At 35.5% G+C, this 27,813-nt stretch overlaps 2 protein-coding genes across 5 annotated transcripts in view; one reads left to right on the top strand and one right to left on the bottom strand.

Annotated features, from left to right (window-relative positions):
- Positions 1 to 27,813, bottom strand: part of drl (derailed) — a 160,319-nt gene that overhangs the window by 101,299 nt on the left and 31,207 nt on the right. The window contains exon 2 of one of the 4 annotated variants that reach the window (XM_070106749.1): positions 9,363 to 9,437. The exons of the other annotated variants lie outside the window; for them this stretch is intronic. The gene's annotated coding sequence lies outside the window, so the exon portion shown is untranslated. The remainder of the gene's footprint in view (positions 1 to 9,362; positions 9,438 to 27,813) is intronic. 4 annotated transcript variants of the gene reach the window in all.
- Positions 10,712 to 11,383, top strand: LOC106618520 (uncharacterized). The gene has a single exon (XM_014236308.3). It carries the CDS (start codon positions 10,741 to 10,743, stop codon positions 11,311 to 11,313), a length of 573 nt encoding a protein of 190 aa, XP_014091783.1. The 5' UTR covers positions 10,712 to 10,740; the 3' UTR covers positions 11,314 to 11,383.

Genomic DNA, 27,813 nt, shown 5'->3' with positions numbered 1-27,813 from the left:
TTCCCATATAACATCATCTGATTTTTTCACTTTCCTGTATGCAAATCAAGCAACAATGATTATGTCGGCGTAAATAATACGTTTAAAGTATGCCACCTTGTGACCAAAAATTATCTAAATTGAAGCAAAACTGTTCAAGCCCCTAGGTACTGAATATATGGACCCCAGTGCCTAAAGTTGACTTTTTACCGAAAATATCGGTCAGCATAGAACAAGGCGGCAAGATCACAAAGAAATCTAAAACGAGTATATCATTTGAATTTGCGAGAGTATAAAATGTTCGGTTACATCCGAACTTAGCTCTTCCTTACTTGTTTTATATAATTTTCATTTTTATTTAGGCATACAGCAGAGCTTTTGAGAGGAGCAAGCGTGGAATTAAGGGAAAATTTCTTTTCATAATTTATTATTTAATTATATTTTTGTTACACTCTTTTTTTTGTTTATGTATGTATATTATTATAATCAATTTTAATTAAATGTTTTGAATTTTTTAAAGAAATAAAAATTACATTATCTACTGCGCAAAACAGTTTTGCACTTGTGATAGATTTACAGTTATAACTGACCAATTGCAGCTATGATAGCGTTTCAGTCATAACTGACAATTTTTAGCTACATATGATGGATTTATGGTCAGCAATAACTCAAAAAAAGGCATGAGAGTGAGCAGCATAGATATATAGTGAATCAATTCCGAATACATAAGTATATGTTAAAGGCAGATGCAAAGTCACACACATACGTTTGTTTACATCAGTTTTTGCACAAAGCTCTTAAGAAAATGATAGAAACTTTGTTCTGCGAGCTGACAAAATTTTTTCAGCTATGACTGTCACTGTTCTTGTAGAAGACTCCGTCAATTGTATAAAAATAAAATTTGTATTATATACTGCGCAAAAGAATTTTTCACTTGTGATAGATTTACAGCCACAACTGATAAATTGCAGCTATGATAGCTTTACAGTCATAACTGACAATTTTAAGCTTTAATGGATTTATGATCAGCAATGACTCCGGAAAAGGCATGAGAGTGGGCAGTATAGATATATAGTGAAACAATATCCATGCGTTAGAGAGAGATGCAAAGTCACACACATGCGTTAGCTTACATCAGTTTTTGCATAAGAAATTATAAAGACTTTGTTCTCCGCGCTGACAAAATTTTTCAGCTGTGACTGTTATATTACTGGTCAGATGACCATCACTGTTCTTGTAGGGTAGTTAGGCGTACTCAGCACACACCTATAGATGTTTTAGCGCAGAGTGTGGTGTTCGTAGGTGTGCGAGTGATTGCATTGTTGCGTGCCGTCTTTGACTTGCAAATTTTCACCACTTAACCTCGGGTTAAAAAATTCTAGTCAACTCGACGATTGCGCACCGTACTAAATATATAAGTGATTCATCACTTATGGGTGAAGCGTCGGGTGGGGCGGCATTCGGTTTGGTGTTTTTGATAGAAAATTAATATAAAAACGGTTGTATTGCATTGTTAGAAATCTTTGCGGCGCTAACTTAACGGTGCTCGGGTAGGCCACTTTGCACTGAAAAGTTTATGCAAATTAGTTGTGCGCAAACTTTCCTAAAGCAAGCAAAAAAACGATCCCTTTCAAGTGGTTTATACCATAAGAATTTCTCAATTAATTATGTTTATAAAGCAAAAATAACTAGTCGAAGTAAAATATCGAATGGCGGGTAACGTCTAATGAACGGTTGGTAGTAATGATGAAGGCAATGTACTTGTTTTATGGTTAGGAAAGATATACCCTCGCATGGGTGGAAGAAGTGTGTAAACATTATAAACTCACGCCTAGTTTTTGTGTTGGCTGCTGTTGGAAGCCTTTACCGACACTTAATTGCATGCAAAGTGATAGCAAAACTTTGCAAAATAATTGAAAACTTGGGTATGAATATTTAAAACTCTTCTTTATGTATGTAACTTATAGTTAATTTTGACTCCATTATTTATAGAAAAGTTCTAATGTGCTCGATATTAAATTTAGAATGCAAAATAATGTGTTTAGTAAAATTGTGCCTTATTTAAATATAAAATACGATTGCAATGTTAAATATTAAATATTATCGCAAAAAAGATGCGAAAAATATAGTATTATGAGTATCGACAAAAGACAAAGCCGGGTTAATTATATTTTAAAATTGTTGAACCAATTTTGTTTCTTTCTCATTTGTTTAATTTTTTTCCGCCGCTGTTTAAAATAGTATAAACTCTCCCCTCCAATACACTGCTCCATCCAGAAAAATAATGACCCACCCTAATAGAATACACCACAATACACCTTACCCGATGATACTCATACATCAACACTTAGGGCAAAACAACATACCACACCCTCAGCTTCTCCACCTCATTCGATATAACAGCATTCATTTCAACAAGAATGATCCTGCGCGCTATATACTCGTTTCGTCTTTGGGCTTGAGCGCCACATCAACTAATTCGATTCGTTTATACCATGTCGATCGACATAATAATTTATAATTATGTATGTACATATAAATATTAGGTCAAGTAAAAAGTTCGTTCGGTTTTTATCTAAGAGATGGCGTTATTGTCCATAGTACTAGTGTTACGTGTCGCATCATGTCATACTATACGGCTCTGAAAACGTGTTTATTCGCGCTAAAAGTTTGTCTTTGACAGTTTTTCGATTGATTTACTCAGTTCGTTGTGAGCGCTCGTCAAAGATGGACACCAACAAAAAGAAAATTCGGTATATTTTACAATTTTTCTTCGATCAAAGCGAAAAAGCAGCCAAAGCGGCTGAAAACATTAATTTAGTTTATGGGCCCGATAACGCAAAAAACATGATGGACCGAATTTCCATCTGCAAATCGCTGCAGAATCGCAACAAAATCGACCCGTTTCTGAAGCGGATTGTGACTGGCGATGAAAAATAGGTCACTTACGACAACATCGAGCGCAAAAGGTCGTGGTCAAAGCTCGGGGAAGCGGCTTAGATGGTGGCCAAGACCGGATTGACGGCCAGGAAGGTTTTGCTGTGTATTTGGTGGGATTGGCAAGGAATCATCTACTACGAGCTGCTCCCCTATGGCCAAACGCTCAATTCGGCCCTCTACTGCCAACAACTGGACCGCTTGAATGCAGCAGTCATCCAAAAGAGGCCATCTTTGATCCGAATTGTGTTCCATCAGGACAACGCCAGGCCACACACGTCTTTGGTGATTCGCCAGAAGCTCCTGGAGCTCTGATGGGAGGTTCTAATGCACCCACCTTATAGTCCGGACCTGGCACCAAGTGATTACCATCTTTTCCTGTCCATGGCGAACGCGCTTAATGGTGAGAAGTTGGCCTCAAGAGAGGCCTGTGAGAGGGGTATAATGAAGTTGGCATCTTGTTGGCAACAAGTTTACGAACAAAACGGCGCATATTTGACTTAAATCGGACAAATGTACACAAAGTTATCATATTTTGAAAAATCAATAAAAAACCGAACGAACTTTTTACTTTACCTAATATAATAATATTTTTATTTAAATAGGCGATTCTAAGTGACGTGTTAATAACTCAGTAGTGTGTACTTCCCAATAAATTGGGTACGCCAATAAACAGCCCCGAATAGCAGAATTTATATTAAAAACTATTGTGTACAAATTCAACATACATTATTCTAAGAAACCCAGTGGATTACAATCATATTTGGTATCTTTAGGCTTGCTTACTATATTTTCCTTCGTACTTTTAGGGATTTATCGTTCTCTGACAAAATACGTATATATCACCCAACATAAAGAGAAAAATTAAATACTTTAAACAAAAAATACAAATGCCACTACACATATGCATGATTATTTTTTGTCATATAACCGATTTTTATGATAAAAATTGATAAAATATTTTTTTTTTTGCACAAATGAGGCATGATAAAATGCGAAAGATTGCAAATTTGACATAAAAGCAAAAAACGTGAGCTTCGATCATTGGTTGACCGTGTCAACGGAGATTTCACATGAAGTAATGAGTGTTCATATCTACATACATATGTTGTTTGTAGACAAATTTATAAATATTTTTCTTTCATATTTGTTTACATGTACACATGATATGAAAATGCCGACGGCAAAACACAATTCTGTACTTTTATGACTCCATAATGGTGTCAAGTACATGAATTATTTTAAGAAATATATCAAAATAATTTACTAGTAATAATTTAAAAGTATTTTGATATATTTCTCATAATAAATTAAAAATGAATTAACATAAAATAATTTAAAAAATAATAAATAATAGTTCAATAAAAGGGAATATATTTTAAATGGCATACCAATATTCCCAGTTTGGCATACATATTATATTCTCTTCAATATTCGCCGGTTGGTTATGTTAAGAGAGTGTATGTGTAAAGATTCACCGCTGTTATAAAATCGAGAAATGTTATTTGTTTCTCCTGCGTATGAGGTGAACTAATTGATAAAATTTTACAAATGTTCGCTGTCGAACCTGCACCTTCTCGTTCTTTTAAGTTCTCTGGTAGAGGTACCTTTTTCAATAGTCTTTTTATTGATCACGCTTGAGTCGTGTCAAGCTGTCATGTTATTTTTATTCAGCATTGTTTGTCATTTTATCATGGGAAGAAGCCTGAACAACGCTTACAAATTGTTCAAATTTTTTATGAAAAGAGATTCAAGAGCTGCCATTTCATTCAGAAAAAACAACAGTATAATGTGATTTGTGGGCCGGCGGAATCATCGGTCCATATTTCTTCAAAAATGATGCTGGTGGGAACGTAACCGTCAATGGCGACCATTGTCGCGCCATCATAATCGACTATTTGATGCCTGAAATTGAAGCTGATCTCGGCGATATTTGGTTTCAACAAGACGGCGCCACTTCCCACATATCAATCAATGGATTTATTGAGGGAACACTTTGGTGAGCAGATAATTTCACGTTTTGGACAGGTCGATTGGCCACCAACAGTGATATCACATAATTAGACTTTTTCCTGTGGGGATATGTAAAGTCTAAAGTTTATGCGGACAATCCGGCTTCGATTCAAGCCTTGGAGCAAAACATCACGCGCGTCATTCGCCGGTTACCAGTCAAAATGCTCGAACGAGTCATCGTAAATTGGACTCAACGGATGGACCTTCTGAGACGTAGGGGCGGCTAACATTTGAAAGAGATGAGCTTCAAAAAATAAATGCCAAAGAATATTCTTTCAAATGATAATAAACATTCTCTAATAAATTTGAATTGTCTGTGTTTTTTCTTTAAAAGTAGGTAGTAGACCCGAATCGGGCCGTTATAAGGGGTGGAAGATTTAACTATAATTCAATTTTTTGTTGATTTCTGAACTCTATACATTATTGAATAAATTGGGGCATAATGAGACGTATGTAGGTATTTTGTGTTGGTTTTACTTGTTATTAACAATTTTTCACCCTCGTGGTATATATAACATTTTAAGTTAATCAATTTCTTCTGAATTCAATTATTAGTTTATCTTGAATGTATTATAGATTTTATTTTATAAATTTCATATAATATTTGCTGTGAACTAAAAAAAAATTTAGCGCTATAAGAAGAGTGAAATCAATTGTTCCTAATGCCCGATGTTCCTGCTTCGGAATCAATAAGTAGTTTAATTGGCATTGATTGAGTTTTGACAATTATATAGGGAAGAGATCTGTGGCTGGCATATGAAAATTTTCTTGTACTTCACCTTGAATATTCAATTTAAGATATTCGGTTTCTATTAGTTGTTTATTTAGTCATGGAAGATGGCGTACGATTATAGTAATTGGTGTTTGTAAATTGTCGATTAAAGTTTCCTGAATTTGTTAGTGCATGTGAATGTGTATCTATCCTCAAGTTATTGATATATGTCTAGTATTAGAATTTTGTTTAAGGTCTCCAAACCAAATCCAAATTTGTTATCTCTATTACCAAAATAGTTATCTCTGTTAATATTATCATTCTATGATATATTGAAATTGATTTTTATTTTGTTGATTTTTAGAATTAAAATATATTAAAACAAGTAAGGAAGGGCTAACTTCGGATGTAACCGAACATTTTATACTCTCGCAAAGTCAAATAGTATACTCGTTTGAGATTTCTTTGTGGATTGACTGATATTTTCGGTAGAAGGTCAACTATAGGCACTGGGGTCCACATATTTAGTACTTAGGGGCTTAAACAGTTTTGGTTCGATTTAGACAATTTTTGGCCACAAGGTGGCATACTTTAATCGCATTATTCACGCAAAGTTTTATCCCGATACAGTTATTGTTGCCTGATTTGCATAGTGGAAAGTGAAAGAATCAGATGGAATTTAAAATGGTGTTATATGGGAAGTAGGCGTGGTTGTAGTCTGATTTCGCCCATTTTCGCACTATGACATCAAAATATAAAAAGAACGTTATACACTACAATTTCGTTGAAATCGGTTAAGCAGATCCCAAGATATGGGTTTTCACCTAAAAGTGGGCGGTGCCACGCCCAGTCATCTCATACCATCCCAGAGATAAAATTTAATGTCTCTGGCGTATTTAGTGCTTGATTTATCGCGCTTTTAGTAGTTTTTAACAGTCCGTTAAATGGGGAGTGGGCGGAGTTGAAACCCGATTTCAACTATTTTCACACCGTCAATAGAAGTGCTAAAAACATTTGCTTCCAGTAAATTTTGTTATTATAGCATTAGCGGTTTAGGAGATATGCACATTAAACTTATTAGAGGCGGGACCACGCCCACTTAAAAAAAAAGTTAACTGCAGATGCCCCTCCTTAATGTGATCCTGTGTACCAAATAACAGTCTTGTATCTTATTGTGGAGCTTAGTTATGGCAATTTATTAGTTTTTGATTAATGGCATTTTGTGGGCGTGGCAGTGGTCCGATTATGCCCATCTGCAATACCAACCGTCTCACGGTACCAAGAAACATGTCTACCAAGTTTCATAAAGATATCTCAAGTTTTACTCAAGTTAGAGCTTGCACGGACGGACGGACAGACAGTCATCCGGATTTCAACTTGTCTCTTCATCCTGATCATTTATATATATATAACCCTATATCTAACTCGATTATTTTTAGGTGATACAAACAACCGTTAGGTGAACAAAACTAGTATACTCTGTAGCAACAGGTTGCGAGAGTATAAAAACAATCGGTTTCAATTACCATTTCTTTAGTTTTAAGTAAACTAGTTCGATTCCTTGCTTGAAGAACCAATTTGCGATTACTTGGTAGCTTATTTATTATTTTCGAAACTTTCATTTATGTTAATATTTTCTTAATATTTAGCCAATCCACTGGTTCATTGTTGTTTATGAATGCAATATTTGCTTTGTCTATAAGTTTGCTCTTTACTTTAAAGTCTTATAAATGAATATAGTTACGTTCAGCTTAATTTGCTCGCAGTTCATCCCCATACTTAATGAACAGGAACGGCTCCTCTGGTTTTCTCCAAATTCTCGAACATCGGCTAAAGGGCCAAAAACGGTGAGTCGCGAAATTTTGGTTGTTGTATAACTACTTTTTTAGTTTTAGTGTATTCTTATTAGTGATTTCTTATTTAATGAGTGTTTGTAATTGAACTCCTTCTAAACGGCTGAACCGATTCTGATGAAATTCCTTGTGTGTATTCAAGGGGGTTTGAGAATGGTTTAGATTCGCAACGAGATAATATTTTAACAATGAGTTTATTTATTTATAAATTGTTGTTGATGTTAGAAAGTTTTAATTAGAACTCCGGCAGACTGCGCTGCAGTCGTGTCAGATAGTCAAAAGTATATTTGAGTTTCGGTTGCGCCTGATAGATAGGTATAGTTTAAATAGCATAAGTATAGTTTAAACTATGAAGACTATAGACATGTGTATAGTGTATAAGGTCTAAACGTTCATACTGTTATGCTGCTCTATACGATACATATCTAATTGAAGATTCATAAAAGATAGGCCGGCTGAACACATTTGTTACTTTTTGGTACATCCATTACTTTCTTTTTACGGATATTACTTAAAACTATTTATTTTAAAATTTGTTACTGTTTCGAAGTAAATATTTTACATACTTCTTCATAAAATTTTCCTAACCTACATAACTATCTTAACACGTCTGTCTAGTCCGCTAGTATATATATAATATATACTATACCTATATATATGATTTATTTTCATTTTTTTTTTTTTGTGTTTTTATTAATTTCAATTTTTATTTCAGCACTTTAATTATATCAATATCTAATATAATATAATTTATCTTTTAATTTTCAGTACGAGGTACATCTGTATATGAGTAATGACTTTTTCTCATTACCCATAGAAAATAACCGAAATAAAACATATCAGTCACGTTACTCCACTCTTTCTCGCTTTCCACCTGTTTTCACCTTCTCACATTCCAGGCGGTAATAGGGTGAAGGTACCTTTTATGTAACTCGCAGTTTGTATCTAGTGTATCAAGTTTCATCAAGATATCTTAATTTGTACTTAAGGTATCACTTACACAGACGGACGGGGCTGATCACTATGATCATTTATGTATATCATATATCTATATAACTCTAATAGTAATAACAAAGTATGTGCACGAAAAAAATTGGATTGGAATAACCTGCCTTTCATTTTTTTCAGCTTCTTGGGTCTTTAATAGTTTTGCTTTGATAATGTCCTTGTAATTCCCAGTTCAGATTCGCCTTTTAAGGAACAGGTCCCACTCTTCTTATTGTCTTGGTCCCACTTTAAAGCCACTTTTCCCAGACTAAGGACCCATTAAAGCTTAATTAAAGGCAAAATACGCTTCTGTAAATGATTTATACTTTCATACCTGATAAATCGTTTACTTTTAAGTCACACTGACAAATAGCCGCCAAAAACAGTTTGTTTCGGGAATTTGTAGAGCTTTTTGTTTCTTAAATTTGCCGGAAACGTTTCCTCTTTTGCATATGTAAAACTAGTGCAGTAGAATTTGTCTAAAGTTCTCTTTTACGTAACAATCGTCCTCCATTACAACGCAATCAAAAATAGGCATGTACTTTCTGTACATATGAAGGTGAAATTTGCACTTTTTTGGCGATAGTCCTAGATTTCGTTCCAAATAACTAAACATTTTTTTTTTGCTGTAATCGGTGATTCAAATCCCTGTTATCTACCACTACTGGGTTTTCTTTACAAAGATAAAGAGTGACTATATCTTTCAAATATGAATATCAATTACGATTTTGTCTTTTTAGTTTTTTAGCGATGTCGCTATAAGATGTGCCTAGATTTTCAAAATTTTTATGATGTTTCATACTTTATATAGAATATTGACAACTTTTGTTCGATTTATCATACATTTCCACCACAAAATTGACAACATAGAATATACCTACATGTAAGAAAACCTCCTCGCTTTATTTTTTTTGGAAGAATCCAATTGTAATCCAGGCAGCAAAATACCTATAAAGCTGCAAGAAAACAAATGTATTGTCGTCTTTTGGAATACTTGATTTTTGAAATGTTATTGCATACATATATACATATTATCCAAATAAACTTGATAATTTTGTTTAATGTTAGTTCGTTAATCACATTATATATAAAGTTTAGCTGTAAAGTATCAGTTCATCTATAGACTAATCAGCGGTACAAAATTTGCCGGATCTAGCAGTACGGACTTAAATACAATAATATTAAGGATGGCCAAATAATAAATTATAGCTTTGGATAAATTAAGTCTGAAACATATTTAGAGCTATATGCGAAAATGTCTTATAAAATATTATCTAAAACGTTCTCGGAAGTTTGCTTAATCACATTCGAACTAAATTCGAAAATTTTATATTAAGTGATTAAATATACAGATAGGTATATGTATTACTCTCTGACAATACAGCGTCGAAATTCCACATCTTTATATGCAACACTTTTCATCTCTAAAAACAACCCAGTATTTTAGGACAGGATCATTATTTGCTTTTCCTCGTATTATATTCTTGCAGTCATTAATCCATATTGCTGACATCACTGGGTCATTATTATTTGAGGTATTCGCTCGTAATTGTGCGTGAATGCACTTTCAGCCACTTATCAAGATACACAATACATTCATTTCATTATATTTCATTTCATACCCATTCGAATCGCTTCGTTGTGTATTATCTGACAACACAGACCAAATGTGTTGTCATCATAAAGTTTGTTGTGACGTTTGTCACATTTGTGTCGGTTATTTAACGTGAGGGAGCCGGAGCTAATGCCTCAACTTGATCGCCATGGCAAATGAGCAACGCGAACAAATCACAATAAATATTAAAATAAACATAAATCACAAAGAAACAGAATAGAAAAAAAATATATTTTTACTTTGGTAAAGGGAAAACACATTATAGTCATTTCGTGGTACTTGAGATCACACTTAAGTAACATACATAATTAACTTTATATTACATTATATGAAGATTATATCACTAAATTACTAAGTGTTACAGCGATATTATAATTAGTGGAATTTCATATATGATTAGTTTTCAATTATCGATTATTGAGTACCGGGGACTCCCATACGAAATTTGCTAACAAAATAATAATGCTGGTATTATTGAAAACTTTGTTTACAAGTTTTCTATTTTAATTGTTTAAAATAATAATTTTTCTTCGAAACGATTCACCAATAACAATTACGAAGTAGAAGAAGATTTTTGTATAAATTCCAAGTTATCGGCGATTCGCCTTCAATATTAAGTAATCAGCTATCTTGAAGCAGCTAACATGAATCAAACGAAACGGATTTATCCACTCGCAATATTATTAAAAACTCTGTTAGTCAGTTTGGCTGTTTCCAGAGTAAGTGGTACTTTTAAAAAGAATCCATTTCTGCCACCCGCACCGCAACAGCCTGCATATTATCATCCAGCCCCGGCACCGCCACCAGTTGTATACCACCCAGCACCTGCACCGCCCCCAGTGGTTTACCATCCAGCGCCACCACCGCCACCGCAAAGGTCGCCTCAAATCATCATAGTACCTGTGCAAACGTATCCCGCACATCCACCGCCCCGACCGGCACCTGTTCATCCCGCCCCGCCGCCACCGCGTCCAGTACATCCACCACCGCGTCCAGTACATCCACCAACACATCCAGTACATCCACCACCACGTCCAGTGCATCCACCACCACGCCCAGTGCATCCAGCACCACGCCCAGTGCATCCAGCACCAGTCTATACTCAACCAGCACCACCAACGAAGGTGTTCCAACCCACTTTGGTTATACAGCCAATTCTATATCCTGGCGGTAGAGGCGGCGGTGGAGGAAAAGGGTGCAACTGTCATAGCATGTAGAAAAGGTGAACCAATATATTCAAAATAAAAGTAAACCTATAGGTACATAAATAAATCGTAGACCTGCAAATTTGTTTGAGTTTTTTAAAATGTACAAGAGGACGGCGTTCTTAGTCGGAAAAAGTCAGTAAAGGTTCTTTGACTTTTTAATTCTAAAATTACCGCTTCGGTAGAAAAGGTTCAGTTAGCATAGAATTAGTTGAGTACTTATGCTTCCAAGAGAAGAGCGCTGTGGGCATCGGTTCATCTAAGCATAATGTAAATAGAAAGATTCAGGAAGTAAAGTCCTCTATATATGAAAAATCAGATTGCAATATCGAAAAATATTTCGACATTAAGGTTCAGCGGTGGAAAACGGTGTTCGTCCTCCTAAAATATTTGGAAATAGAGCAAGCAGAGGCTAATTTATGAATAGAGAAACACCTCTCTTCACTAGCACCGATAAATTTGGTCAGAGTATTCGACTCAGTGGAAGATCATAATTTTACTCCCTAGCAGAGGGATCTAGATCTTTTCTATGAGTTAGTTTTTGATGAATGCAAATTATATAGCACTCCCGCCACTCACCCTTATGATAAGACAATGGTCCATTACAAATGAAACCCATTGAGCGAATTATGTGGTTGGAATTCGAATTAAATACTAAGTTGAAATGATAAGCATTTGAATAAACGCCTGTCATAAACGCGACGAAGCGTGGATAAATGTAAACAGGAGAAGCTCTTCGAAACGATGGTGTTACTAGGTTAATAGCTTAAATACAATACGGGCGACGATGAATATTCGTCGTACTCGGCGACGCAGTCGGACGGATTTTACGCCGAGTGTTACCGCCGTGTAAAACACAATACGAACAATTTTCGTCGCAGCTACTGTATATTCAGCGCTCAAAAATATCACAATAAATGACGAAACCAAACATAAACAATCTTAATATTGCCAACGTAGACATTTTCTTAAATTTTTTTGAAAATCCTTCATATTTTTACTGAAAATAATTTTCTTTTTTGATATGGCGATGCCGTTTTTCCCGCCGCGGTCAGCGATAAAATTAGAAATAGCTCTATCTCAAAAATCGTCATGGTGGGCGAAATTCGCGTGAAAAGCGCGCCGTCGCGTATTGTGTTAATCTTCATATACAATCGTATGTTCGAATCACCAGTATGACGAATATTCACCGTCGCCCGTATTGTGTTTATGCTATAATGATGACGGGCGGCGTCTGTACGCATACAAAATTATTTTAGACAATGTATATACATACATATGCCGCCGACGTGAGGCAGACAGTCCTTTCGTAAACAAAACTATAATTTCAGAGAAACGACCAAGCATCATTAATCTTTCGATTAAGTAATCTCCCATCACTGAAGCTATGCGACATTAACTGTATGACGCTTACAAACTTTTGTATTGTGTATTTGCATTTACATATGTATGTAGTTTAGTTTAAAGTGTGCAAAAAAGCTGTAAACCCGTCCGACTTTCTTCCTAACAGTCCCACCGTGACTAAAATAGAGTTATTTAATATATGTATGTAGAAGTTTGTTTATTATCATTGCCGTTGCCACTTCAAATCGATATCAACCACAAAAGAAGATATTCCGTAATTAAGTCGGCTCTTGTGGCCGTCATAACGCAGTTTAGAAAATCTATAAATAAATAATAACTGCTTAAGTGAATAGTAAACACACAAACCGACTAAGCGTAAAGTCATAAAAAATGCAAAAAGAATATTGAAAATGTAATTGCAGCGCGGTAAACACGTGACGAAACACGTGACCGAGAGTGGTAAGAGCTGAAATGGCCAGAGTGTTTCGTGGGAAAAGTCACTCAGTCACCCACTGCGAGCCCGTCCGGCTTAATCGAGCAGAAGTCCCAATGCAAACAAACGTGGTAGCAGATGGAAAGCAAGTTATAGAAACTGATAGCCACAATAACAACAGCAAATCTAAAAAATCTAAACGAGAGTATGAGGAAAGTAGAAATAACAGTTACAATGATAATATGGCAAGTACAAGAACAAGCAGTGCTTTGAGGGATGAAAAGAGCGAACGGTGTAGTTCGAAATCTGCGTACACAACAGCCGTTCAAAATAAACCAAACGCACCTTAACACGCTATAACGCACAAATAAAAGACAAAGGTCCATGTAAACCAACAAGCGCGCAAAATGAAAACAGGAAACGCTGCAGCAGCATTAACCAACGGCATGACACTCTAACGGTGTGAGCATACCGGCAGGTTCACACAGACATTTTTTCAAATTCCACTTCGTTTTCAATGATAGCCTCTTCAAAAAGGATACACTTGAGTGCAACATAAAGCCATAAATAGATGCGCAACCGTTCGTTATATGCAACAATCACCGAACTGGGCCCAATAAGTTTGAGTCACGACTGCTGGTGAGAGTGTGTGCCTGTATTCCATTTTTGTACTCAACCTCACGTTTTGCACATACTGACGACAAAGCCGCGGCGAGTGCATGTGTCTCTGCCGACTGACGATTGTGGCAGCCACCGCCGAGTGCAGGAATATGTTGCTGCAATGCAGCGCAGTGCAATGCAAATGGGTAACGAGACTATAAATTATTTCGGCATTAACCCATTGATTGCTTCGCCACCAAGTTGCACAGTGGTGTGGCACATTTATATATGCCGGATCTCAAGAGTGGGAACGCGTGTGGCTTGCCGTTTATGCATTCTCTGTTCCTTTTTTTTTTATTTTATTATTCGTGTGTGTGTGGAATGTGTGGAGTTGCAATATGTAGGACGCCCTTGCATGTTGCATAAATTTCACTGATACAAGAAATGCCCGTCGTAGTCAATTTTTCCTTTTTTCTCACAGAAACTTTCGCAAGCGAAAGACAACATATTCATTTCGTTGTTGTTGAATATTTTTCGCTTGGTTTCGGAATTTAACACCGGCAGTTTCAGATCTTATTTAAATGAGGAAGCGCACAAGCTAATTTTCATTGCTGTAATTGGCAAACTGCAGTGAATTTATACATACATTTTCGTACACTTATTTCACATGAAGAGACTTATTTAACTCTGTTGGTAATTGAGTGGTTTGGCCCTTTGACTCCTACGTATGTACTTAGGAACCAACTCGATATCATAAATTGAGTATTTGAAAAATTTGAAACTCTACCCGCTTAAGTGAAATATTGCAACTTGATTTATAATGAATAGTAAACTTACATTTTTTATATTATTTTTTATAAAAAATCAAACAAGTAAGGAAGGGCTAAGTTCGGATACAACCGAACATTTTATACTCTCGCAGAGTAAAATGGTATACTCTTTTGATATCTCTTTATATATTTTAATAAGTAGTATTAACTGTTGCTCAGATATTTACTGAAAAAACCATTTAATATTTGAATTTCAATTATATATTTTACACATTGACCGATATTTCCGGTAAAAAGTCAACTATAGGCACTGGGGTCCACATATTCAGTACCTAGGAGCTTGAAGAGTTTTGGTTCGCTTTAAAGAATTTTTGGTCACAAGGTGGCATACTTTAAACGCATTATTCACGCAAAGGTTTAGCCCGATACAATCATTGTTGCTTGATTTGCATAGTGGAAAGTGAAAGAATCAGATGGAATTTTGAATAATGTTATATGGGAAATAGGCATGGTTGTAATCCGATTTCGCCGAAATATCAGAAGAATGTTATGTACCGAATTTGGTTGGAATCGGTTAAGCAGATCCCCAGGTATGGCTATTCACCTAAAAGTGGGCGATGCCACGCCCACTGTCTAAATTTTAAAAGCTGGTCCTATAAAGTAATCTCATATCATTCAAGAGATAAAATTTATTGTCTCTGGCGTGTTTAGTGCTTGATTTATCGCGCTTTTAGTAGTTTTTAACGGTAACGTTATATGGGGATTGGAAGTTGTCACCCGATTTCACACCGTCGATAGAGTTGCTAAAACCATTTGTTCTCAATGAATTTTGTTATTATAGCTTTAGCGGTTGAGGAGATATGCACATTAAACCTTTTAGAGGGCGGGATCACGCCTACTTTAAAAAAAAAAAATGAAGTACAGATGCCTCTCCCGAATGTGATCTTGTATACCAAATAACAGTCTTGTATCTTATTGTGGAGCTTAGTAATGGCAATTTACTTATTTTTAATTAATGGCGATTTGTGGGCGTGGCAGTGGTCCGATTACGTCCATCTGCAATACTAACTGTCTTACGATACCACAGGCAGACGGACGGACAGACAGTCATCCGGTATAGTCCTACATCTAAGGTTGCGAGAGTATTACAAGTAAGGGCTAAGGACAACAAGGGCTAAGTTCGGGAGTAACCGAACATTTCAAACTGTTAATCTGCAATGGTCAAAGCCGGATATTGGTAATATTTAACATGTTGCGAAAGGGTTATACTTTATTGTTCGACGTGAATGGATTACAATCAAATTTGGTATCATATTATCTTATTTTGAGGGTCGTAGAATCCCTTAGTTTTATTACTATATAATACTTCCCGTCAGGGGAAATTATTCTAAAATCATTGAAGGCAGAGAAATGGAAGGGCTGATTGCACTAATTTTTGACATTACTCAGGTATACTTGAGAACCTATTTTCAAGAAATTTTATAAATATAAAATGTAAATATAAACATTCTATATATGGAGTAAAGTCAACCAGATCTTCAAAATTGTAAATATCAGTTATATGGGGGCTAAAACAAGTTTTCGCCCGATTTTATCCATTTTAGGCACAAAGATACACTGTTATTAGAAAAACACGCTCTCTCAATTTCATTAAAATATCTAGCACATTGGCCGATATGTTTTGGTATATGACTAGACGTTCGAAGGTCTTTATATTAGGTATACCGGTGATAAAGGAAGTGATTCGATTCAACCCCTTTTTGACACAAGGGTATACTATTATCAAAAAATAATTTTCCCCGAATTTCAATATTATACTCGGGTTTGGTATATCACAGTTTGACCGATATTTTTGGCAAAAAGTCAGCCATACGCACTGGGTTTCACATATTCGGTATGTGGGGCTTGTGTGGTCCCATTTCGACATTTTTAGACTCGAGATGACATACCTCAAACGCACTGTTTGTGCAAAACTTCATCTGAATATATTTCTTGTCGCTTGATTTGTGTACCGGAAAATAAAATAATCATATGTAATTTAAAAGTATGCTATATGAGAAGAAGGCGTGGTTGCAGTCCGATTGGGCCCATTTTCAAATACTTATGATCGTTGTGTTGGTTGAAATTGGTAGAGTATGTCCGAAGATATGTAATTTCACCTAAATGTGGGCGGTGCCACGCCTATCGTCCAATTTTGACCCCGGCTCCTTATGTATCATTCTGGGCGAGGCCACACCCATTTCTTAAAAAATTTTAGCCCACAGGTTGCCCTTGTTACGGCAGTCCCCTGTACTAAATTAGATGTTTATATCTTAATTTAGTGCTAAGTTATGGCATTTATAAGATATAATATATTAATTTTTACCTAGGCTATCGATTGCACCGACGGACAGATAGACAGATAGACAGTCACTCGGATTTCAACGTCTCATCATCCTGATCAACTATGTGTATATAACCCCATATCTAACTCGGTTGTTTGTAGGTGATACAAACAACCATTACGTGAATAAAACTATTATACTCTATAGCAACATGCTGCAAGAGTTTAAAAAAATTAAAAGTTAAAAATTAAAATTTCCGTATGATACTTCATACGGAACTCTGCATTCAACATTTTAAGGTTTCATATACATATATATGTTTGACTTAAGTCAAAAAATCATTAAATCCCATTCGATTTCTTAACATGTACTTGTAGAGTGGCGAAATAAGCGAGCAATGAAGCATTAAAGTAGAACACTTTACTATAAAATTCGAAATTCTCAGTATGAAATGCTGCTTCATACTAGATTTTCAGTAAACATTAGAGATCGTATTTTCTATTAGCAGAAGCATCAAAAATTACTTCTAGTTTAGATCAGGTTTCATCACTTGGCAACCTTATTTTTAGCCTCTTGGAAAGAAGTATATGAAGAACTAAGACGCATCACTAAATTTTGTGGCTGTGCACAAAACTGGCACTGCTCATTCCATGGCAATAGTGTAATATTGTCTTAGTTCATTACATTAGTAGCTGCTAGAGACAAATAAAATGACATCGTCACTCCAGTTCCTCACCCCTTTCCAATTTTTAATATTCGATCAAATACAAGCCGACTTTTTCTGTCGTCTGTTGACAGAATTTTTCGATCCTTCTTTCTCTCCTTCTTATTTCTCCTAGTACATGTGTCATTTTCAAAAAATTTTAAAATATCCAGTAGTTCAGATTATCTAAGTATATTATTCAACTGTGGTTGCTATGATTATGTCCAGACGAGAACTCTTTTTGTCGCCCAAACCGGGTTTTGTAGGCGAAGGGACCGAGCCGCTCGTGCTCGGGTGGCACGCTTTGTACAAGTATTCATGTTTGCAATAGTTCACTGCTACGCAATTCGACATTCCTATTCATTTTGAAATTCCTTTCATGGTTATTATTGGAAATTTTACTGTTATTATCTATTTTTTTTTTTTTTTGTGTTATATGCAAATATGCATAATATAATTAAAATGTTTAAGAAAAGGGTGAATAAGAATAAAAATTAGGTAATCAAAAATATTTTTGTGTACCGCGACATGAAGCATACAAGAATGTGATATAAAAGAAAATGCAGAAAATTATCCAACTCAAGTTGTCGGAGTCATGTCGAGAATTTGTCGATAATGAACGACAAAAAGAGTCCTCATCTGAACGGCCACATCTTCTCGCAAGCGAAGTCCGCTTCTCTGCTTTCACGTACACACAACTTATCGTTAAGCTGTCGTTCAACACACTTCACGCGAGCACCAATCACAAATCCGTATATATACCGACGTTTCAGAACGTTTAACAATGAATGCGAAATCGGAATTTATAATCATCCTCTACATATATAAGATATTTGTATGACAATTATTGTGTAATCACGTGTTAGTAGTAAGGTATTCATAATTATAGACTTGGTGCCAATTGCTCTGTAGTTGCGCTAAAAACCACTTAAGTTGCCATTCAACCAAATCAGTTGGATTCACTTTCATGCACTTAAGCGAGCACACATTTAATTAGAGAAAATTACAACAACAACAACAAATGCAGTAAACGATGCTACAGTACCTTCTTGCGCTCCATTAATTAACCGCATACACACCCACACATATATAATACATATCTAGCTTCACATAAATGCAACATGGGGCAAGTTTTAATGCACAAAGAAATGAACCCCGAACCGCTCACCATGCCTGAGCAAACATTGCCATCACCACTGTCACTTTAAATGCCAATGACGCGAACACGCGCGCACTTAACCCGCTTTCGCTGCGACCGAGTAGTGGGAAAGCAGGAATCCAGCGCAGGATCCCTCATCGCAAATAACAGAAATGTAATTGCAGTATAACATCAAATGTTACAGAGCGCAATGTTCGTGATTCGCGTGTATTGCACTCTATTCCAATATCAGCTTGCCGCAGCAAATAGTGTCACCCTTTCACACATGTACAATATATAAATTTGTTTCTTTGATGCCGACTTTTCTCACTCATGTTGCCGATTTCTTTTACCTCTTCGTCGAGTGCAACTTCACATTATGACTCAAGAGACGGTGGCAACGTCATCTCGACTGTGCTACACTACTGGAGCAGAGTGACAAATAAGTACGCCCGCTTTCACCCCTCTCCACACTACCTGCATACACCAACATGAATAGCGCAAATCTAGGGTAAAAGTTAATTACGGCCATTAAGTCCACACCGGGTCCGCTTCTGTTATGTGGCAGCTCAGGCAGCTGACAAATGTTGTTTTTGTTTGACGGAAATGTATGCAACCATCGGATTTTCGCAGCCAACAAAGAACATGCAACGCCGCGCGAATAACGCGCCAGTACAGCACAACGGGCGCAAATGGAAACGCCCTATATTCACATGTGCAATAATGTACATGCAATTGCAACAGGCGGTGCAAAGGAGGAGTGTTATGCACATTCACTAAGGCATACGCACAAATTTTCCTCGTATATAGTTCAACTACAAACGCTCCATACATCATTCGCTTTAATTAAGAGGGCGCGTGTTGCAATGTGCCTGCCACACATACCGCACAACACTTGCACACTAAAGCAAACTGCCACACGTCATCAACCAATATAGATACATACATTTTTACAACAATGCAACAGCTTTAAGGCTTTTGGTAAGTTGCTACAATTTTAATCATGTGTAAATATAAAAGCCCAGCTGGCCGCAAGACATCGCGCATTGCATCAAACGAGCTGCACGTGCCGAGCCGGCATTACGCGCGACAAAGCGGTCAAGGCGACAATAAGTATTACAAATCCAAACGGTCGAGAATCGGCAGGCTGGCAAGGAGACAACGATCGGGGCGGCACAACGGTGAGCTGTAATCAGCGTCTTCTTGGCAATTGGAAGTTTTTGAATTTCTTTCAGTGTGATTAAATTATGCAATACACTTTATTGCACTGGGATATTCAAAACAAAAAAAAAATTGTTGGTTGGGGAATGTTGACGATGATAACTGCATTGTGAGATGGCGGCGAAAATAAAGTGCGAGCCTTACTTCAATTCAATTCGCCTCTTTGCGATGTGCAATCCAATTAGGCGCGTAATATTCTCCAACAAAGGCGGCAGAAATAACCAGTCCAGCGGCGCCAATTCAATAGGAAAAAGGAAATAATAATACAACAAATCTGATAATAAAGGAGTCGGAACATTTATATATGTATGTAGGCCGAATAATGAACTAACTTGTTATTATTTTGGTTTGATAACCCTTATAATTTTTTTTTTTAATTCTAAAAGTACTAGAAATTCCGGTGGTGCTGTGGCTATGATATATTGTATTTAATACAGTGGAAATACAAATAAAAACGATAACGTTATTGCCTTTATAAGAACCCAAGGGATTGTACTTGAGATTTAATTTTTATATGGTTGGTACAAATATTTGCCATTAAAAAAAAGAATGAAATTTCAAAATCTACACCTAAAATTGATAAATTAGGCTTTAATACTTATTTATAGACGTGGCGAAAGTTTAACCAAAGGGGAAACTATATCCGGGACCATTTCTCCGTAGTCAAAATGGGTGATTCAAAAATATTTTCGGTGATCTTCAATTTTTTATCAATTTTTTTTTCACTAGCACCACCGAAAAGTTTATTGTTGCCGTTTAAACCTTGCATTGTTCTGTGCAATGATTCGAGTGATTTTTGTGGTTTGACTTTTTTTCTCACAATTTTACCTAAAATTATAAATATTATTATTATTGTTTTATTTTTGAACATAACCTCATGTTTTTATAAAATTTCATTTATTTATAAATGGTTTTCTTTTTTAATATAGTGGGGGTGTAAACTGTCCTATATTTTAGGTTGGATTAAACTGAACACAGTGAAGTTTAATGAAATCGGTTCAGTCGTACAACAGTTTACCCCGAATTACCACAATCTCAATCAACTGCTAACCAAAGATCACCACTTGGTATACTGCTATAGTACCAATGCAGTCTGACGTAAATAACGAAACATCAACCAAATATAAATGAGTACTTTAGTTTGTACAGCCAATTTTTTGGCACGTTGTGTGTATGGTATATGTGTCACATGTCCGTATAGCTAAAGTCAATGAAACGATAAAGACTCCAGAAACGCATTTGTAGTCGGGCACTTGTTGCCCCAACAAGTCGATACCCTCTACAGGCCTAGCTGAATCATTTCGCTAAATTTGACTTACATAGAAAATTAACTGTGGCAAGGAACCTATACCATTGAAAATACATTTTTAGTTGATATAACAAGTAAACCAAATTTTATAATTATAAAAATTGAGATAGAAAATCCAAATTTTAATCAGTATTGCGTTAAAAATCATTCATCTCTAAAGAACTAATTTTTTGCGTTTATGAATTACAAAGGCCATTAAACAAAATATAGACGTTTTAAAAATAGCTATCAATAAAAGAACTTAACAAGCTAAAAAGCTGCAAAAATATTTATTTTCACTCCTTGTTCCTTTTACTGCATCTGTAATCCACCAGAGTATTTTTGGATTTTTATACCCTGAACAGGGTATATTAAGTTTGGCACGAAGTTTGTAACACCACGACAATGGGAAATGTATACATAAATGATCAGAATGATGAGTTGAGTTGATTTAGCCATGTCCGTCTATCTGTCTGTATATATACGAACTACTCCCTCAATTTTTAAGCTATCGATCTGAAATGTTGTACCTGTAATTTCCTCATTAAAAAGCTGCTCATTTGTCGAAACGTTATCGGACCACTACAACATATAGCAGCTATACAAACAATTAAGTGCTTATGTAGGTATATGCGAAACTTTTTTCTTTGACGTGAATTATTTCCTAAGGCAACAATATAATCTCCGAATAAATTGTTTAGATCGGGTCACTATAGCATATTGCTACCATATTAACTGAACGATCGGAATAAATTACTTGCATGGAAAGCCTTTTCATTTGACGAGATATCTTCACGAAATTAGGCATGAGGTATTATTTAAGGCAACAATATAATATCCGAAGGAATTGTTCAGATCAGATCACTAGATCATAAAGCTGTCATACAAACTAAACGATCAAAGTAAACTGCTTGCATGGAAAACTTTTTTATTTGACGAGGTATCTTCACGAAATTGGCATAGAAGAAATTGTTCAGATCAGATCACTATAGCTTGTAAGGAACCTCTTGTATTAGTGAATTATATTATAGCTTCGGTGCATACGAATTTAACGTTTTTCTTGATGAAATTGTCAAATTACATCGTCTACTTGTTTAATCAACAGGATAGTTTCTTTTCAATAAATACTCAAATGCAAATGATTAACCGCAAATTTTGTGTATCAAATTTCCTACTTAGTGTGCTTTCAAGTGCATATATTTGTATAAATGTACATACATACGTACCTATATGCATGTGTGTGCTCATGCTCACTTGTTCTCAAAACCGAACATTTTATACTCTGGCAAAGTCAAACAAAACTCGTTTGAGATTTCTTTGTGGATTGACTGATATTTTCGGTAGAAGGTCAACTATAGGCACTGGGGTTCACATATTTAGTACTTAGGGGCTTGAACAGTTTTAGTTCGATTTAGAAAATTTTTGGTCACAAGGTGGCATACTTTAAACGTACTATTCACGCAAAGTTTTACCCCGATATAATCATTGTTGCTTGATATGCATAGTAGAAAGTGAAAGAATCAGATGGAATTGAAAATGGTGTTATATGGGAAATAGACCTGGTTGTAGTCTGATTTCGCCCATTTTCGCACTATGACATCAAAATATAAAAAGAACGTTATACACTACAATTTCGTTGAAATCGGTTAAGCAGATCCCAAGATATGGGTTTTCACCTAAAAGTGGGCGGTGCCACGCCCAGTTATCTCATACCATCGCAGCGATAAAATTTAATGTCTCTGGCGTGTTTCGTGCTTGATTTATCGCGCTTTTACTGGTTTGTAACAGTACCGTTATATGGGGAGTTTGCGGAGTTGCCACCCGATTTCACCCATTTTCATCATAGAGATGCTAAAAACATTTGTTTCCAGTGAATTTTGTTATAATAGCTTCACTGGTATAGGAGATATGCACATTAAACCTATTAGAGGCGGGACCGCGCCCACTTAAAAAAAATATAGCTGCAGATGCCGCTTCCAAATGTGATCCTGTGTACCAAATAACAGTCTTTTATCTTATTGCGGAGCTTAGTTATGGCAATTTATTTGTTTTTGATTAATGGCGTTTTGTGGGCGTGGCAGTGGTCCGATTACGCCCATCTGCAATACCAACCGTCTCCCGGTACTAAGAAACATGTCTACCAAGTTTCATATAGATATCTCAATTTTTACTCAAGTTACAGCTTGCACGGACGCACGGACAGACAGTCACTCGGATTTCAACTCGTCTCTTCATCCTGATCATTTATATATGTATAACCCTATATCTAACTCGATTAGTTTTAGGTGATACAAACAACCGTTAGGTGAACAAAACTATTATACTCTGTAGCAACAGGTTGCGAGAGTATCAAAATAGAATTTCAAATAATAATAGACAGTTTCGTGATTATACAGTCCAACTAGCATAATTTGTTCACCTTTAATATTTCATTAAATAATAAATATCACTTTCATTTCCTACCCCTTGAATTTTAATAGCACCACGTGAATCCATGTCAGATGGTAAGGCGAAGTCAGAATAAAAAAATCTTAATTTTTAGCCAAAAAATTTCAAAGCGACTATGCAAACGAAGCCCGCCACAATGAAATAAAAAATCAATATTTAACGACATAGGCCATGTATTTTTATTTATTTAAAATCGAAAATGTGGCAACTAATAACATCCAGACTCGTCATATTTACATAGATATTTATTATAATTATTACCCGGAGAAGAGATTTCAATATTTTAATACCTCTTTGTCGAAAATTTACTTCCCCCTATAGAATACATATTTATTAATTGAGACAGATATCGCCACCTTCAAATTTTCCACAAAACGAAATTTATATAAATAAATATGAGTTCACAAATACATATGTATGTACTAGAGCTCTTGATACTCGACTAATCGACTAACCGGATAGGGCATTATTCGAATAATAATATTCGGTTTTCACTATCCTTCATAGTCATAAGATGTGGATTATTCGATTAACCGCTCATTTTCGACTGTTCGGTTAACCCTTCGTTGACGACTATTCGAATAGAAATCGTTCATTTAAAAGAACAAAAAAACCAAAAATCAAAGGCTGTTTGGATTTCAAACAGTTTTCATTTATTCAAATAGTCGCAGTTGAAAGTCGTTACATTGCGGCTATTCGAATTCGGTTAATATTCGCACGAACGGTACAAATCGGATATTTGAATAATCGGTTTTCGGGTTATTCGAATAATTTTAATTATATACATATGCGTATATAATTTTCAACCATGCCCCTTTAGGTGTTCGCAATCGAGGCATGATCACGTAGAGCAAATATTATAGTGGATCCTTTCTATTTTCATTCACTTTTATGATTGAGCTGAATTTATGGATGAATTTTTCGCCAAATACTAAAAAATGGAATAAATAAACTGTGGCCGTCAAGCATGGTGGCAAGCAGGTCAATGGGGTGGCACTAACCGCAGACAGTGGCTGACAACCACAAAGCTATATAAATATTCTTATACGTATATATACATTTGTAAATATACAGGTATTTATTTCACTTTGCAAAAATTAAAACAAAAATTTAATTGCATCTGAAATAAATCCCCTTTAAAGTCATATTTAGGCACACATACACATGTACCTGTGTGTTTGTATATGTACATGATATACGGAATATTTTATGCTATTAAATATTTTTTAATTAAAATGGCAAATTATATTTGCAAATATCATAATTTTTCTAGCAAATACAAATGTAGAAATCTTTGCAACTATGTACATTTCTTTGTGTGAATTCCGCGCATCGTCGTAATTTTTAATAATTATTCTTATAAAAAAAATTTCAATATTTAAAAAAAAAATGTTGATGACAATTGGTGGACAGGCAAACTTATGTTTAAGATTTAAAAGCCAACATCTCCGTACGAGGGGCCTATTTTGGTGTTTACATACGGCAACACCTATGTGAACAGTTATGTGTTTTCAGAAAGTTTTATCCTACAGGTATTGTTTGTAGTAGTTGCAATTGAAGTTGAAATATTCGGCTTAGTGAAATATACATTTTAATACAAAACATTTTACTGCACCGATTTAATATGGAATTCGAAATGGGTAAAATCAATAGCAGTTAGACAACCAAAATTCATATTTTGGTCTCGTAGTTTTCGGACTACCAGGATTCGTAGGTTTAATACCCTTTTAAATATACGGGTACATAATATATAGTTTAGTGCAGGGAAATATTTAAGAAAAATCAATTAGGGGACTTCAAAAGTTCTTTACAAGTAGTAAGCAGTTAAAGAGGTTAATGTATTTAAATCGGGCGTTACAGAGATACGTCAATCGGAGGAGAAAAGGTGTAGAAATATTTAAAACTAGCAAACAGATTTTTATACTCTTTGATTTGCTGAGAAAACTATTTAAATATTGAAAATCGAGTCGTCAGATTCCCCAATTTATTGACATTTCCCTTTTTTATTTTCATTCGATCAGTTACTACGTATTTAAATATCTTTCTGAATTATTTTTTATGGACTATTTTCAATATTTAAATAGTTTTCTCAGCAAATCAAAGAGTATAAAAATCTGTTTGACTGTTTATAAGTTATAAGCAGTTTCACTAACCGGACTTTGTTGTATTTACCTATATACTCGTACATAGGTTCAGCTTCATATTATTATTATAAGGAAAAATATTTAAATATTCTTTTAATGTCAATTTTGCATTGGACCATAAATCAGAAAAGAAAATGAAATCAATCTAGCCATAAATTAAGTAACCTGGTATCACGGATTTCAGCATTGCAATTAGCAATTCATAAAATACGTCTAGTTTTATAATCAATATACATGGCTCAGTGAAATTCCATAAATACATATTGATGTCTCGTACGTAAACATCATAGCAATCAAAGCTCACACAGTAAAATTTCCTGCTGATGACATAGGAATAATCAGAAAATCAAAACTTTCTAAACGCCTACGCCTCGACTTGGCTTATTTGGTAATAATTATTACAATCACGCCCGATTTCTAACTTCATAATCATCTAAATCCAATTTGAATATGAATAAATAGCTTTTTTGATAAAGCAGCGGACGTTCAACGCTTTGTGCCTTACATAACATCACCCAACCACCCAACAAGCTGCTGTCGCCTACGAGTGACTAGCCTCTGCCTTAATTTGTCTAAATAACCAAAAAATAAACTGACGTTTAGTCAGTCATTCCGACGTTTAACGCAATTCCTGCACCAACTAACTTCCGCTGAAAACTTCTGAAAGTTAAACGCATTTACCCACGCACTTACGCATGCACACAGGAGTATGGAAAATTTAGATATAATGTAAATTAATGTGTGCGTATATATGAAGAAGCATATGCATGAGAAATTGTTCTTGAATTACGGCTACATATGCATGTACATTAGCGAGTTGATATTTTTATACCCTGATATTAATTTTGCCACGAAGCTTGTAACATCCAAAAGTAAACGGCGGAGACCATATAAAGTATATCTATAAATGATCACCGGGACGAGCTGAGTTGATTTAGCCATGTCCGTCTGTCCGTCCGTCCGTCTGTATATACGCGAACTAGTCCCTCAGTTTTTGAGATATCGATCTGAAATTTTGGAACAAGTCTTTTTCTTACCAAGAAGCTGCTCTTTTGTCGGAACGGCTGATATCGGACCACTATAGCATATAGCTGCCATACAAACTGAACAATCGGAATCAAGTGTTTGTATGGAAAACTCTTGCATTTGACGAGGTATCTTCACGAAATTTGGCACGGATTATTATTTAAGGCAACAATGTAATCTCCGAATAAATTATTCAGATCGGATGACTATAGCATATAGCTGCCATACAAACTGAACAATCGGAATGAAGTGCTTGTATGGGAAATTCTTTCATTTGACGAGGTATCTTCACGTAATTTGGCACAGATTATTACTTAAAGCAACAATGTAATCTCCGAAGAAATTATTCAGATCGGATGACTATAGCATATAGCTGCCATACAAACTGAACAATCGGAATCAAGTGTTTGTATGGAAAACTCTTGCATTTGACGAGGTATCTTCACGAAATTTGGCACGGATTATTATTTAAGGCAACAATGTAATCTCCGAATAAATTATTCAGATCGGATGACTATAGCATATAGCTGCCATACAAACTGAACAATCGGAATGAAGTGCTTGTATGGGAAATTCTTTCATTTGACGAGGTATCTTCACGTAATTTGGCACAGATTATTACTTAAAGCAACAATGTAATCTCCGAAGAAATTATTCAGATCGGATGACTATAGCATATAGCTGCCATACAAACTGAACAATCGGAATGAAGTGCTTGTATGGAAAACTCTTTCATTTGACGAGGTATCTTCACGAAATTTAGCATGGATTATTATTTAAGGCAACAATGTAATCTCCGAATAAATTATTCAGATCGGATGACTATAGCATATAGCTGCCATACAAACTGAACAATCGGAATCAAGTGTTTGTATGGAAAACTCTTGCATTTGACGAGGTATCTTCACGAAATTTGGCACGGATTATTATTTAAGGCAACAATGTAATCTCCGAATAAATTATTCAGATCGGATGACTATAGCATATAGCTGCCATACAAACTGAACAATCGGAATGAAGTGCTTGTATGGGAAATTCTTTCATTTGACGAGGTATCTTCACGTAATTTGGCA

The sequence above is a fragment of the Bactrocera oleae genome, chromosome 3 (genome assembly GCF_042242935.1).
Source record: "Bactrocera oleae isolate idBacOlea1 chromosome 3, idBacOlea1, whole genome shotgun sequence".
Taxonomy (NCBI): Eukaryota; Metazoa; Arthropoda; class Insecta; order Diptera; family Tephritidae; genus Bactrocera; species Bactrocera oleae.
Note: the sequence above shows the minus strand (reverse complement) of the source record. Positions and strands in the feature narration are given on the sequence as shown.

Coding starts and splice junctions, on each gene's coding strand:
- LOC106618520 (XM_014236308.3), top strand. CDS start 10,741: ATGAATCAAACGAAACGGATTTATCCACTCGCAATATTATTAAAAACT.